This window comes from Rhinoderma darwinii, chromosome 2, assembly GCF_050947455.1.
Source record: "Rhinoderma darwinii isolate aRhiDar2 chromosome 2, aRhiDar2.hap1, whole genome shotgun sequence".
Taxonomy (NCBI): Eukaryota; Metazoa; Chordata; class Amphibia; order Anura; family Rhinodermatidae; genus Rhinoderma; species Rhinoderma darwinii.
The window spans coordinates 165,007,233-165,020,257 of NC_134688.1; the positions used below are offsets into that span (position 1 = coordinate 165,007,233).

The following is a 13,025-nucleotide window of genomic DNA, read 5'->3' on the forward strand; positions in this document are numbered from 1 at the left end:
TGCACCCTGGACAGTGACTACCGATCACAATATACATCAACCTGTAAAAAAAATAGAAGTTCATACTTACCGAGAACTCCCTTCTTCTTCTTCCAGGATGACGTTTCAGTCTAAGTGACGGCTGCAGCCAATCACAGGCTGCAGCGGTCACATGGACTGCCGCGTCATCCAGGGAGGTCGGGCTGGATGGCGAAAGAGGGAAGCGTCACCAAGGCAACGGGCGGTAAGTATGAAATTCTTTTACTTTCACTAGGGAAAGTGCTGTCCCTTCTCTCTATCCTGCACTGATAGAAAGAAGGGAAGTACTTTCACCTCAATACGCAGCAGCTAGTCCGCATCAATTTAATGCCCATTTCGGGCAGATCCGCAACAGAATCTGCAACGCAGATTCTGTGCGGCATTGATGCGGACAGTTGCTGAAGAAATCCGCCACGTCTGGGCATGCCCTAAGAGTGTCTCGTTTTCAAGGCATGCTGGGAATATTAGGATCAGGTCTGATTGTCCGGGACAGTAAATTCCACAGAATGGGTGTAGCAGACCTGCAGACGGGAGTGATGGGATGTAATAAAGGGAGGATGAGAGCCATGCTATAGAACATTGGCTAAGCAAAGAGCACATGGGGGTTGGTAAACAGGAATGAGAGCGGAGATGTGTGATGGTGCAGCATTGTGGAGAGCTTTGTATACAAGGCGGAGAGTTTTAAATTTAATTCTGCAAGAAACATGTAACTAGTGTAATGAGCGACAGAGAGCAGTGGCGTTAACATTACCGCTAGAGAGAGAGATCACTCTGGCTGCTGCAATCATGATAGAATGAAGTGGAGATAGTCTTTTATACTGGAATACCAGTTAGTAGTTACAGTGGTTTAAACGAGAAAATGATTAGGGCCTTGCACGTGCGATCGTGGTCGCAGGTGGTGGGGAAGGGGGCCAGCAGAGGGCCTGGATGTGAAGGGGGTCTGCCCTGGATCCCCTCAGACTGCCGCATCTGTTCCCCGAAAAGGTCTGCGCTGCGGCACATACAAGGTCCTGCCCCCGGGCAGCGTCAGGACCTTGTATGTGATGCAGGAGACAGTGAGGATGTGTTCTGCATCGGGGGGTTCCGATATGGAGGGTTTGGGTCCATCTTGTTATACCCCTGGGGCCTGAATTAGTGTTTTATCAGTGTCAGTGGTAAGGTAGGGATGGATACGGGGGATTATTTTTAGGTGAAGGTGACAGGATTTGGCAATTGATTGAATGTGAGGAAAAAAGGACAGATGAGAATCAAGTTAAACTCCAAGAGATCATGCCTGATGTCTAGGGGGGGCAGTGGTGTTTCAGGCAGAGATGGAAACATCAGCTTTATGGGAAGTTGATAGAGGACACAGAAGGAGCTCTGCACTTCTCTCCTCTGCTTAACCACCTTTCCTCTCGCTCTCATTCCCTCACATCTTTTTTTGCGCTGTGGCACCAGCTGTAGTAACAGGAAAATACACTAGCTGGGTCCCTGGACTTGAATAAATTTAATGTGCAGCTTGTGCTGTATTTAGCATGTTCTACCATAGGTAAGCTGCCACTGAAATAAAAGGTATTGCATCTGTATGTGATTCCAGTGTTTAATTTCTGCTGACAAGACCTCTTTAATTTTTACCAGTGGTATGATCTTGTAGCTTTTGGTCGTCATTTTTACGAATACTCATAAAAAGAAACAACCCTGGTGTATGTTATCAGAAATATATGGTATATTTGGAATTGGATATCTATTTTTCACTGACCTAACTTTAAGCGTATATGCATACCTCCCAACCATCCCGGATCCGGTGGGACAGTCCCGGTTTCTCACCAGGGTCCCGCCATCCTGGGCGGACTGCAAAATGTCCCGCTGGGCACTGCAGCTGTATCAAAACAGCTGATCTCTGCTGACAGACGCCCTGCATGCCAGACGACTGCAGCAGTGATCAGAAGAAGGCAGGAGTCTTAAAGCGGCGTTTTCAGTGGTGTCGATGCCGGCACGGGAGTGGACCAGTCCAGTCACCTGACCTGTCATCTGACCTCACCGATCAGGTGACAGGTCAGGTGACTGGACCGGTCCACTCCCGGGCCGGCATCAAAACCAGTGAGAACGCCACTGCAAGACTCCTGCCTTCTTCTGACGGTGAGTGACGTCAAAGCAGAGTGGAAAGTGGCAGCAGTAGGCTACCTCTACCGCTCTCCGCTCTGGCGGCATTGTGGCCAAAGTATAAGGGGGTTGTGTTGCGCTACCTACAGGGGGGCTGTGTGTGGAGCTATCTACAGGGGGGCTGTGTGTGGAGCTATGTACAGGGGGGCTGTGTGTGGCGCTACCTACAGGGGGGCTTTGTGTGGAGCTATCTACAGGGGGGCTGTGTGTGGAGCTATATACAGAGGGGCAGTGTGGCACTATCTACAGGGGGGCTGTGTGTGGAGCAATCTACAGGGGGGCTGTGTGTGGAGCAATCTACAGGGGGGCTTTGTCTGGAGCTATCTACAGGGGGCTGTGTGTGGTGCTATCTACAGGGGGGCTGTGTGTGGAGCTATCTACAGGGGGGCTGTGTCTGGAGCTATCTACAGGGGGGCTGTATCTGGAGCTATCTACAGGGGGCTGTGTCTTAACCCCGGAGCAGGGGCTGCATCAATCTGGTACACATAGAAGTGAATATCTGTTTATATTTATTGGTGTGCATAGAAACTTTATACAGAGAACAGAATGTTGTTTCTAAGAAACCAGAAACAGAGCCACAATGACCCATGGGATGGATCTCATATTGCAGCTCAGCCCTATTGACTTGAATGGGCATGAGCTAAAATTCCACACACAACTCATTGACAAGAGAGAGGTTGTCCAAGCTTTCATAAAGGTTATTTGTTTGGGTTGCTTTGCTGATAAGGTAGACGAAAATCTAGATTCTGTCATGTTTATTAGAAGGATAATAATCGTCCAGGATGATTTTCCAGACGTAAAGCAAACTCTTAAGTATTATAACTAGTCTTATTATCATAATCTTTTCTTTTGGAATGTTTCCATAATAAGTTACATAGTAATATAGTTAGTACGGTTGAAAAAAGACACATGTCCATCAAGCTCAACCAAGGGATGGGAAAAAGGGAAGGGATGAAACAAAAATGTTATACATGGACACAGGAGCTGTTATTTTTTCGTTCTAGGAAATTATCTAAGCCTTTTTTAAAGCCATCTACTGTCCCTGCTGTGACCAGCTCCTGCGGTAGGCTATTCCATAGATTCACAGTTCTCACAGTAAAGACGGCTTGTCGCCTCTGCAGGTTGAACCTTTTTTTCTCCAGACGGAGGGAGTGCCCCCTTGTTTTTTGAGGGGGTTTTACATGGAACAGGATTTCACCATATTTTTTGTATGTGCCATTTATACATTTATATAGGTTAATTATGTCCCCCCTTAGGCTGGGTTCACACGAGCATGTTACATCCGTAATGGACGGAACGTATTTCCGGACCGAACACACTGCAGGGAGCCGGGCTCCTAGCATCATGGTTATGTACAATGCTAGGAGTCCCTGCCTCGCTGCGGGACAACTGTCCCGTACTGTAATCATGTTTTCAGTACGGGACAGTAGTTCCACGGAGAGGCAGGGACTCCTAGCGTCGTACATAACTATGATGCTAGGAGCCCGGCTCCCTGCAGAGTGTTTGGTCCGGGACTTGCGGCCGAAATACGTTCGGTCCATTACGGACGTAACATGCTCGTGTGAATCCAGCCTTAGTCGTCTTTTTTCAAGGCTAAATAGGTTTCATTCTTTTAATCTTTCCTCATAACTTAGATTCTCCATGCCCCTTATTAGCTTCGTTGCTCTTCTTTGTATTTTATCCAACTGCAGGGCATCCTTTCTATGAACTGGAGCCCTTAACTGAATTGCATATTCTAGATGAGGCCGCACTAATGCTTTGTAAAGTTACAGGACTTTAAAAATGTCACATTTTCCCTATTTGCAGGCCATTTGGTTAGGTGCCTCATGGAAGCTGGGAGGATAGTTTGCGGTGCTTTTCTGACCCTGAGCTATACCACCTCTATACATAAAGTTGGTTAAACGTGTAAATATGGTAGCAGAATAAGTTTAGTGCATAGCTGAGCTTACTGCATAGTTAAGGTACCAAATCCAAGCCTAAGACATGGATATGGGAACCAAAGTTACTGCATAAATATGATGTGTCTAGACACAACAGGAACATCCTTTGGGCATGCCTTTGACTATGATGAACTGGCTATACACATTAGATGTATGTTGGCCGATTTAGGTGGGACCGGCCGACCATCTAATGTGTATGGTGGCATCCCGACTTTCCACTTGAGGGCAGATGTCGAGAGACAGAAGGGTCGGGTATATTGAATTTCAACATGCCCGATTCTTTTGTTCATTAGTATATAAGCCGCTGCCAGAGGATTATGGCATTAACTTTCTCTCTTCTCCCCATTTAAAACACATGCATACTCGGCCGAGCGTGCATATGCATGGAGGAGTCAGGTGGAATAGCTGTCAGTCGAACGATCGTTTGGGTGACAGCTATGTAAAGTGCATAGCCAGCTTTAGTTTGTAAACCCATTGGGAGGTTACAAGCTGTTGTTTAGTCTGTGAATGTGAGTCTGCTGTGCAGATTAAAGGGAAGTCACAGGGAATTTGGGTTCTCGCAGTTGTCTTGCTGTATTATTGGAATATTTCTGCAGTAAAAGTAAAGAATCTAGTAAAAAGAATAGGGGTTAAAATTTAATTAATAACTATTCAGATCTCGGTCCTCATCTATGACATTTTTTGGAGAAAATGTGTCCTTGGCTTAAGCATGCACTGGAGAAATGAAATTGGTCTCTGTCTTCGATGGACAACAAGGCTACTTTTTTTTTTCCTTCCCAGACGATTTTGATTTACAAAGGCCAAGAAAGTCAATGCACATGTACAATTGTAACTATATATCTTTACTTGATATGAGTATTCCCCATTATCCAGGATAACAAATACTTAACCATGCAAACAAAGCTGAAGTCTACATTAAACCTTATTTCTGTCAGTGAATATGTCAAACCTGGGAAAGCCTTCTTGCAAGAAAATTTGTATTTACTGCAAAATATTTTAATGTTAAGCTACCTTGTCTGGGAATTCTACCAGCAAAAAGTAGGTAAACTTTGTATTCACAGACTTCACACATACAGTAGGAATTAACAACTCGGTTTGTTTTTTCACATGCCAGAATATTTGACAAGGATGGATTCTCAGCAGTAACATACAGTACTTGTGATTTTACACATTTTTGATAATTTAGAAGGACTTTGAAAACAAAGTTTTTACAGTATATGTCTCAAAATTGCATTAACATTTCCCGTTGAAAACCAAGATAATTTACATTTCATTTTCTCCTTTTTATTTGCATAAATGTAAAGTAGGTTAGAATTTCTCGCTATTATTACTTTTTAAGTATTCAGTTATGATGAGACGAGTTACCATGGTGAAAAGCTGGTACCTCTCAGTGGAAATGGGAAAAATACACAGATATCCTCCATTTGTCCTATTAACATTTCAGTAGAATTAAAATGAATACTCATTTATGATGAATTTGGGTTTAACAGTATCCAGACCAATGCTTTTCATGCAATTAGTAAACATATAACTATAATGTACATTGGGGCAGATTAAGTTTTAGACAGTACAAACTGAGACAAGGCAGTTAGAAGATGCACCTTATTTATCACAGTGGTACATGCTGTATGATGAATTGGGTGCTCTCCTCCTTATACCACCTTTAATTTGGCTTTATTTGTGCAGAATTTTAAGCCAAGTCTTTGGTGCATTTTGCCGCAATTTGGTGCATTTTAAGCCATTCCCACCTTTTCTCAAGCATTGCCCCTTATTTAAAGGGTCTAGAGAGGTGCAAACATCTGTTCTAAAATGAAATGAGCCAAAATGCTCCAAATTGTGGCACATTTTTAAACACATTAGTAAATCTGCTTCATTATTTGTTAGAAATTAAAATATCAAAGTTACTTTATGTGATATTCAGAAAGATTATAGGCGATCAGCTGTTGTTGCCACAGGAAGCTGCATCTGGCAATATATTTCCCCTGCAACGGCCGAAATGTAGTATTGCATTCTGGCCATACAAATAAATGGCCAGCCATGTAATGCATGGACTCACTGGGACTGCCATTCTTACATAGTGGTTCTTCATGTACCTCATAGAGAGGACCCTCCTTTTTGACATCCATATACCCTAATAGATTGTATCATTAAGACAACCCCTTTAATTTCAGTCTAATTTATTTCTAAGAAATTTCTAGTGTTTGTACAAAATGTTAAATTAAATTTAAAAAAAATCCTGATTAAACACTGAAAATTTCACCAGGACACACTTCTTTATTTAGGGCATTTTTTAAGGTTCATGATAGGGTTCAATGTATATTTCAAATTCAACAATAATGTAAATGATACAAGAAATATTCCAATATAGGAAGTGCTTGGCTGCAGTTTCTGCTGCTAAGTGCAGTGCAACCAATTAGTAAACTTATGGTGGAAGTTACTTTCACATATGGATGATATGAGTATTTGATAACATATTAATAATATATGCACCCAGTAAGCAGTCACCCAAATTTCTGTTTGAGACAAAAAACACTATTTATCAATAGCAAGTCTATCTATTAAGCTATAGTTTGCATTTGGCTTTCCATTCATCGTTTCCTCCGATAGAAAGGTTGAGCGGAACCGATGAACGGAAACCGGACGCTGATGTGAACAGGCCCTTACCAAGCAAAAAAGAAACCCAGCAGACCTCATTAAAGTTAAGAGGATCCTATTTTCATCCATTCCGAACAGATCCATCATAAATCAATCAGAAACGGAAACCAATGGAATAGAACTAGAATACTGTAGTTCTCCTGTGAATAGCGATAGAGAATGTATATACTTTTCTAAAGGCAATACAGACATTTCAACAAATTTCTATTTAACAGATAGAGGAGCAGATTATACATCGCAATTTAAAAAAAATTATATCCAAATACATATTTGCACTGTAAGTTCAAACTTAATTTTATGTATGGGCAAGCATTTATGAGATCTACCATCTAGCTACACCATTTATACTATTTCTTGCATTAATCTGGTCAATAAGTCAGTCTTCAACACTAGGTCACACCCAAAGGAAGTTCAATCCATTCCTTAAATAAAGAAAAACTAAAAGTTGTAATTTTTTGGGATAAAGAAGAACTGAGACAACAAAAAAAAAGCAATAATATGATATTTCATAGTGATGGAGTTAAGAAGATAATGACACAATTGAAAGACTTATTTAGTCACATATTCGATGATCCTCAACAACTAAATCTGGCATACAGTTTTACTTAATTAAAAAAAATAATTTAACAAAATGTGATAGAATCGAAAAAAATAAAAACTTGAACGAGTTTTGGAAAATTGTCAAAACTGATTGTATGTCAAGTTCTCCTAAGTAATAGCGTATTTTATGTATTTAGGAACATTTTTGAAGCTTGATTTATGTAACATATATCTACTTAGGTTGATTTGTCCTTTAACTTTCACACTGTATGAGTCACTACTGTTAATCTGTTTTGGACAATCTGGGTCAGTAGGTTGGATGACATGTAACATTAGATACAGTATATGTAGCATTCTATTAGTTTAGCAATGTTTAATCACATTAGTTCATTCCAAGTGGACGCACAGACTTGACCTTCCAGGAATGTTAACTAGAAACCATTATATTTAAAGACATATTTCAGTAAAACTAGTTATGCTCTAAGCCTCGGGCCTCATGCCCACTTCAGTTATTTTTTTCAGTGTGCTATCCATTTATTTTTAACTGATAGCACCCTGACACATTAATTTCTATGGGGCCATGCACATTTCCCTTGTTTCGACGGTTCCGTTCGTCCGTTCCGTCAAAAGTAGTGCATGTCCTACATTTGTGCATCGTACAGTGACCGTTGGGCCCATTGAAGTCTATGGGTCCGTCAAAAAAACAGACGGCACATGGAAGGCATCCGTGTGTCGTCCGTTTTTCACGGATCCGTTGCTAAGCAACGGCAGAGCGTGCCAAAGTTTCCTGCATTCAAAACACAAAATGGATTTTAACAGACCGTTTACAATGGAAGACAAATGGAAGCACAGCGTCCGTTTAAAACGGAACAACGGAAAGGACGTGAAGTGACAACGGAAGCCACACAGATGTCACAACGGACATGCGGATCCATTTGAAACGGACGGGAAAACGGTGAAGGATGTGTGCATGAGGCCTGCTGTTACTGAACCAATAGTACTAGCAGTGTTCATCTATACCCATTTAATAGTCACTACCTCAGAGCTGTCTATGCAATCGACATTTGTGTAGTTGGTCATATACCATTCATGTTCCGTGCTCCATCTGGCACCCCTATTAACATGTCCAGTTTCTGACATTGGATATGAAATGTTTTTGTTATGTACAAATGTAAAACCATCAAACAAAATGCAGTACAAACAAGTATTGACACTAATGTCCTATAATTAGCACGTTGCCCTTTAATGTCAAGCGTAGCAGATAATGCTTTGCGGAATTAACAATGCTTTTACTGTGACAAAATGACAAATTCAGTTCACCAGATAAAGGATTTCTTTAATTCTCTTCCCCATTAAACCTGTCTTTTCCACTTACACAAGCACACTTGATGTACAGTTAAAAGCCATGCTGATTGCAATTTGCATGAATACCATATAGCATTTGTAAAATTACTGCTGATTGTTACATATTTATCATGAGAAACATCTATTCATTTAAGGGACACAGCAAATTGTGATTATTCCTTTTCTGAACATTATGTGTGGGAGGAAATGAAGAATCCGGGATGTAATCCTGAGTAATTTTTTTCACGTTTTGTGTTTGTCCATGTGCAGAAAATGATGAGATCCTCCATTTTCCACATGTTTATACTAAGCATGGTTGCTGTGGATGTAATTGTCGCTGCCAGCAACTACTACAAAGGAGAGAACTTTAGAAGACAATATGATGAGTTCTATCTTGCCGAGGTGCGTATACAAATTGGCATTTCAGGCAGTTATGTACTTACCATTCAATATACTGTAAATTATTCCCTGAAGATCCCCAGCAACATATTCCCCACGTGTTCAAGTTCTTTTGTCTGACAATGAATAAAGGCTGTCAGCCAATAATCCGGAAGCTAAATTCCTGCAAGAAAATGTCAGTGGTAATGAGATGATGCTTGAGTGGAACTTCTGTAGGCAATCCATGATGGTTGCTAAGCTGCTTATTATCATCAAGAGTGCAACCGACAGGAACACTTATATAACATTTCTCAAACCTTTAATGGCAAATCTTGTATGAACATGGTAATATTAAACATAATTAGCGGAGAACTTCATTTTATTTCCTGATTTCATTCAAAGATTTGCCACCTCAGATGTACTTCACGCATGAAAGTTCTCATTTTGACTTGGATGCTTTTTTCTATACAGAAGTAATATAAATCTATTCAAAACTACCTCTTGTTTTTATGTACTGTAACCTAATTTAGTTTGCTGAGCCCATGTAAAAAGTACAAAAAAATTAAAAATAAATCATCTAAAATGAGATGTGACCTTAAGAACTGTCATACGCTGCACTTATCGTACAGTCATTATCTCTAACAAAGGAATAGTCTCACCGTGTTTTCTTATCGGCTATTGACATATGTTGATCAGATTGGAAGATTCTTAAAGCATTATGCACATAGTTTAGAAAAAAAGCTCCAGTTTGGAACACCTTCAATTAGGGAATTGCATTATGAACAATTCTCTAATAAAATGTCACTGCCCTTACAAGCAGGTCCCCTCAAGTGACATAGGCTCTTGTAAACATCACCTACATGTTTTCTGTTCATGGAGACTTAAAGCTAACCTTTCAGCAACTTTACATCATAAAATAGTGACCGCCACGCGGTCTGTCACTTCAGAGTGATAGTCATTGTGTCTGAACATACCCTAAGCGACTAATACCAAATCTCTATATAAATAGGATATTTAGTTACACAAATCCTGCAGGCTCTTGTGGAGGTATTTACATTGGATATAAATTGTATGTCCTGCAAAGCTTTGTATTTGGCAGGCTTTCAGATGGATATCATTAGCGAACAAATTCCAGTTAAAAGAAGAATCTTTATTGAAAGATTAAGTTGCTATAACAGTCTCACTTGGTTTGTCCTTTTCCTTATTCATTGAGTGTTGTCTCAAACAGAATGTTAAGTGCCAAACTTCACACAACCCCTCAGTTAATAATTATTGGGGGACATTAACTAACACTGTCTTCAAATTAGACAAGATAAAACTAGACCAGACGAGCAGAAACTTTGGCAATATAATCACGGTGGCGCACGCTGCTAGACATGCTAGACATTTCTCTCTTCCTTATACCACCTCATGGCTGGCATATTTTACACCAGTATTTTGTGCCAAAGAAAAGGCGCATGCTGTTTATAAATCTGCCTCACTTTAGTCTCCTCTTAGCCTGAGCCTGCCATTTCTGACAGTATAACATTAAAGTGACCCTCCATTGTTACTCTCCCGCCAGATCTAACATTGGGCATGAAGTGCGGCAACTTCACTCTGGGTGATACAGTTGCTGAGATAACCATGCGATGCCCACCGGATATAATGCATGGGCCCTTTTACCCCCCAGCGTGCAGTTGCGTCTCTCTCTACGCCTAATTTTAGATCAGTGGGAGAATAACATTGGAGGGACACTTTAAGGGCCTATCAACATTGCGATATTAGCAATCCATGACAACTGACTGCGGTGCTTTTAGATTTCTGTACTGTTCCTCCATGTGCCTCTAAGTTTTACAAACGTATTCTACTACGCAAATGTCCCCATTTGTAATATAACTAGTATTAAAAGGGCTAGTGAAGATGGCTCTATTTTTTCACACTCTACTTTTAGAAACCACAAGCAGGCTTTTTTTGAGCACCATCATCAACTAGGTTTCAGTACTACGGATCAAGTTATTAATGCACAATGACTTACAGACTGTGAAGCCACATAATATTTGGCTAATGCTCCACTGCATATCATGATGGACAAAAATGACCATTTTACCCTACACTATGTTATAACATTAGATGAAGACATGAGCTCTCCTCTTGTGATAAGTGCACAGAACCATCATTAGATCAGTGACATCAAGTTCTACAAAAAGTACATGGCAACATCAAGCTAAAGATGGAAAAAATGCTGGGGGGCACGAAAAAATGCAGGTTCATCTGATTTGAATGTTATACTAGATGGAAACTACTAAAAATAAGAAGAGATTAATGGGAAGAGCACAGTAAGCAAAGGCAAATAACCAACGGGCATTGAATGATCTGACACCTCTTGACATACTGCAGATTACAAGGATTCTTTACTGCAGTACAGTATCAGAAATAATAGAATTTACACTGTAATAATATTTCTATAGCCTCATTTGTGAAATATTATTTAGTAATAAAAAAATAAAGCCATGTTGTAAATAAAAAAAATGTGTTAATATTTTGAACATATTGTCATCAGCAGTAGAGCTGGCCATGGGACTACCAGCAGGATGCCCATGGAGAGCTGGATGAAAATAAAAAGCTGGCATATTTGGTTGTCTTAGAATATTCTAATGTGAATGTACCTTAAAAATCTGTTTTCAGGACATCATCTTTATTTTCCAAATGTTCTCATTCACCTGGGAATACAGCCACATTCAGCACTGAATTTTAATACGTAGCCTGTTGAGCAGTAAACATGTTTCTTTTTCCGTTACAGGTGGCATTTACTGTACTTTTTGACTTGGAAGCTCTGTTGAAGATTTGGTGTTTAGGATTTACAGGCTACATTAGCTCCTCTCTTCACAAATTTGAACTGCTTCTTGTAGTTGGAACTACTCTGCATATTTATCCCGTTCTCTATCACTCTCAGTTTACATACTTCCAGGTATGTGTAAAAGCTTTGCATTTTAATTTATCAAAATAATAAGCACATTGGGGCAGATTTACTAAGAGTGGTGTTTTATATGCCAGGCTTAGCCATCTGCTCCGCTGGAGTAATATGCAAAAGATTTATTAGGAGGCACACACGCTTCTCGATAAATTTGTCGCATCTTTCCACTGGCTGTGACCACAATTTTCCGAACCCTTTTCCACAAAAGTGATGAGGGCAGTGGAAAAGGGCCAAATTGCGACTCCTGGGCCCTTTAGCGACTTTTCCAAGCCAGAAAACTGGCGTAGAAAGGTGGAAACATTCCCCCCATTTGAGTCTTCTGCTCGATGTTTCGAAAGTTAAAAGACCAAAATTAAAGGGGTTGTCTCATCATGCCAAAACTTGTTCAAACGTCTTATTACAATGTAAACATACCATAGAGCAATTCTCAATCTCAAGGACTGGGCACATCTCTTTTATACAGAATGTATCCACTTATATTAGTCCCTATCTCAAAGTCTCACAATATAATTTACTTAAACTCAGGTAACCACACATGTACAAGCTATGAACACTTAGGGTATGTTCACACGCACTAATTACGGACGTAATTCGGGCGTTTTTGCCCCGAATTACATCCGAAAATAGCGCCTCAATAGCGTTGACAAACATCTGCCCATTGAAAGCAATGGGCAGACGTTTGTCTGTTCACACGAGGCATATATTTACGCGCCGCTGTCAAATGACGGCGCGTAAATAGACGCCCACGTCAAAGAAGTGACCTGTCACTTCTTTGGCCGTAATTGGAGCCGTTATTCATTGACTCCAAAGAATAGCAGCGCCAATTACGTCCAAATGGACGTGGCGTTCAAGCGCCTGCACATGCCGTTACGGCTGAAATTACGGGGATGTTTTCAGGCGGAAACATCCCCGTAAATTCAGCCTTTACGGATGCCCTCGTGTGAACATACCCTTACATAGGAATCCAATTAACCAGCATGCTTTTGGTCATAATAACAGTGAAGCTGTGCAATTTCCTTAATGAAAACAGATAGATAGATAGATAGATAGATAGA

The 13,025-nt window shown here is 40.6% G+C and overlaps 1 protein-coding gene across 3 annotated transcripts in view; it reads left to right on the plus strand.

Moving 5' to 3' along the window:
• Positions 1–13,025, plus strand: part of NALCN (sodium leak channel, non-selective) — a 722,821-nt gene that overhangs the window by 385,470 nt on the left and 324,326 nt on the right. For all 3 annotated transcript variants that reach the window (XM_075852442.1, XM_075852444.1, XM_075852443.1), the window contains 2 exons: positions 8,910–9,041; positions 11,797–11,964. In XM_075852442.1, the coding sequence (XP_075708557.1) occupies positions 8,910–9,041; positions 11,797–11,964 (300 nt within the window). The remainder of the gene's footprint in view (positions 1–8,909; positions 9,042–11,796; positions 11,965–13,025) is intronic.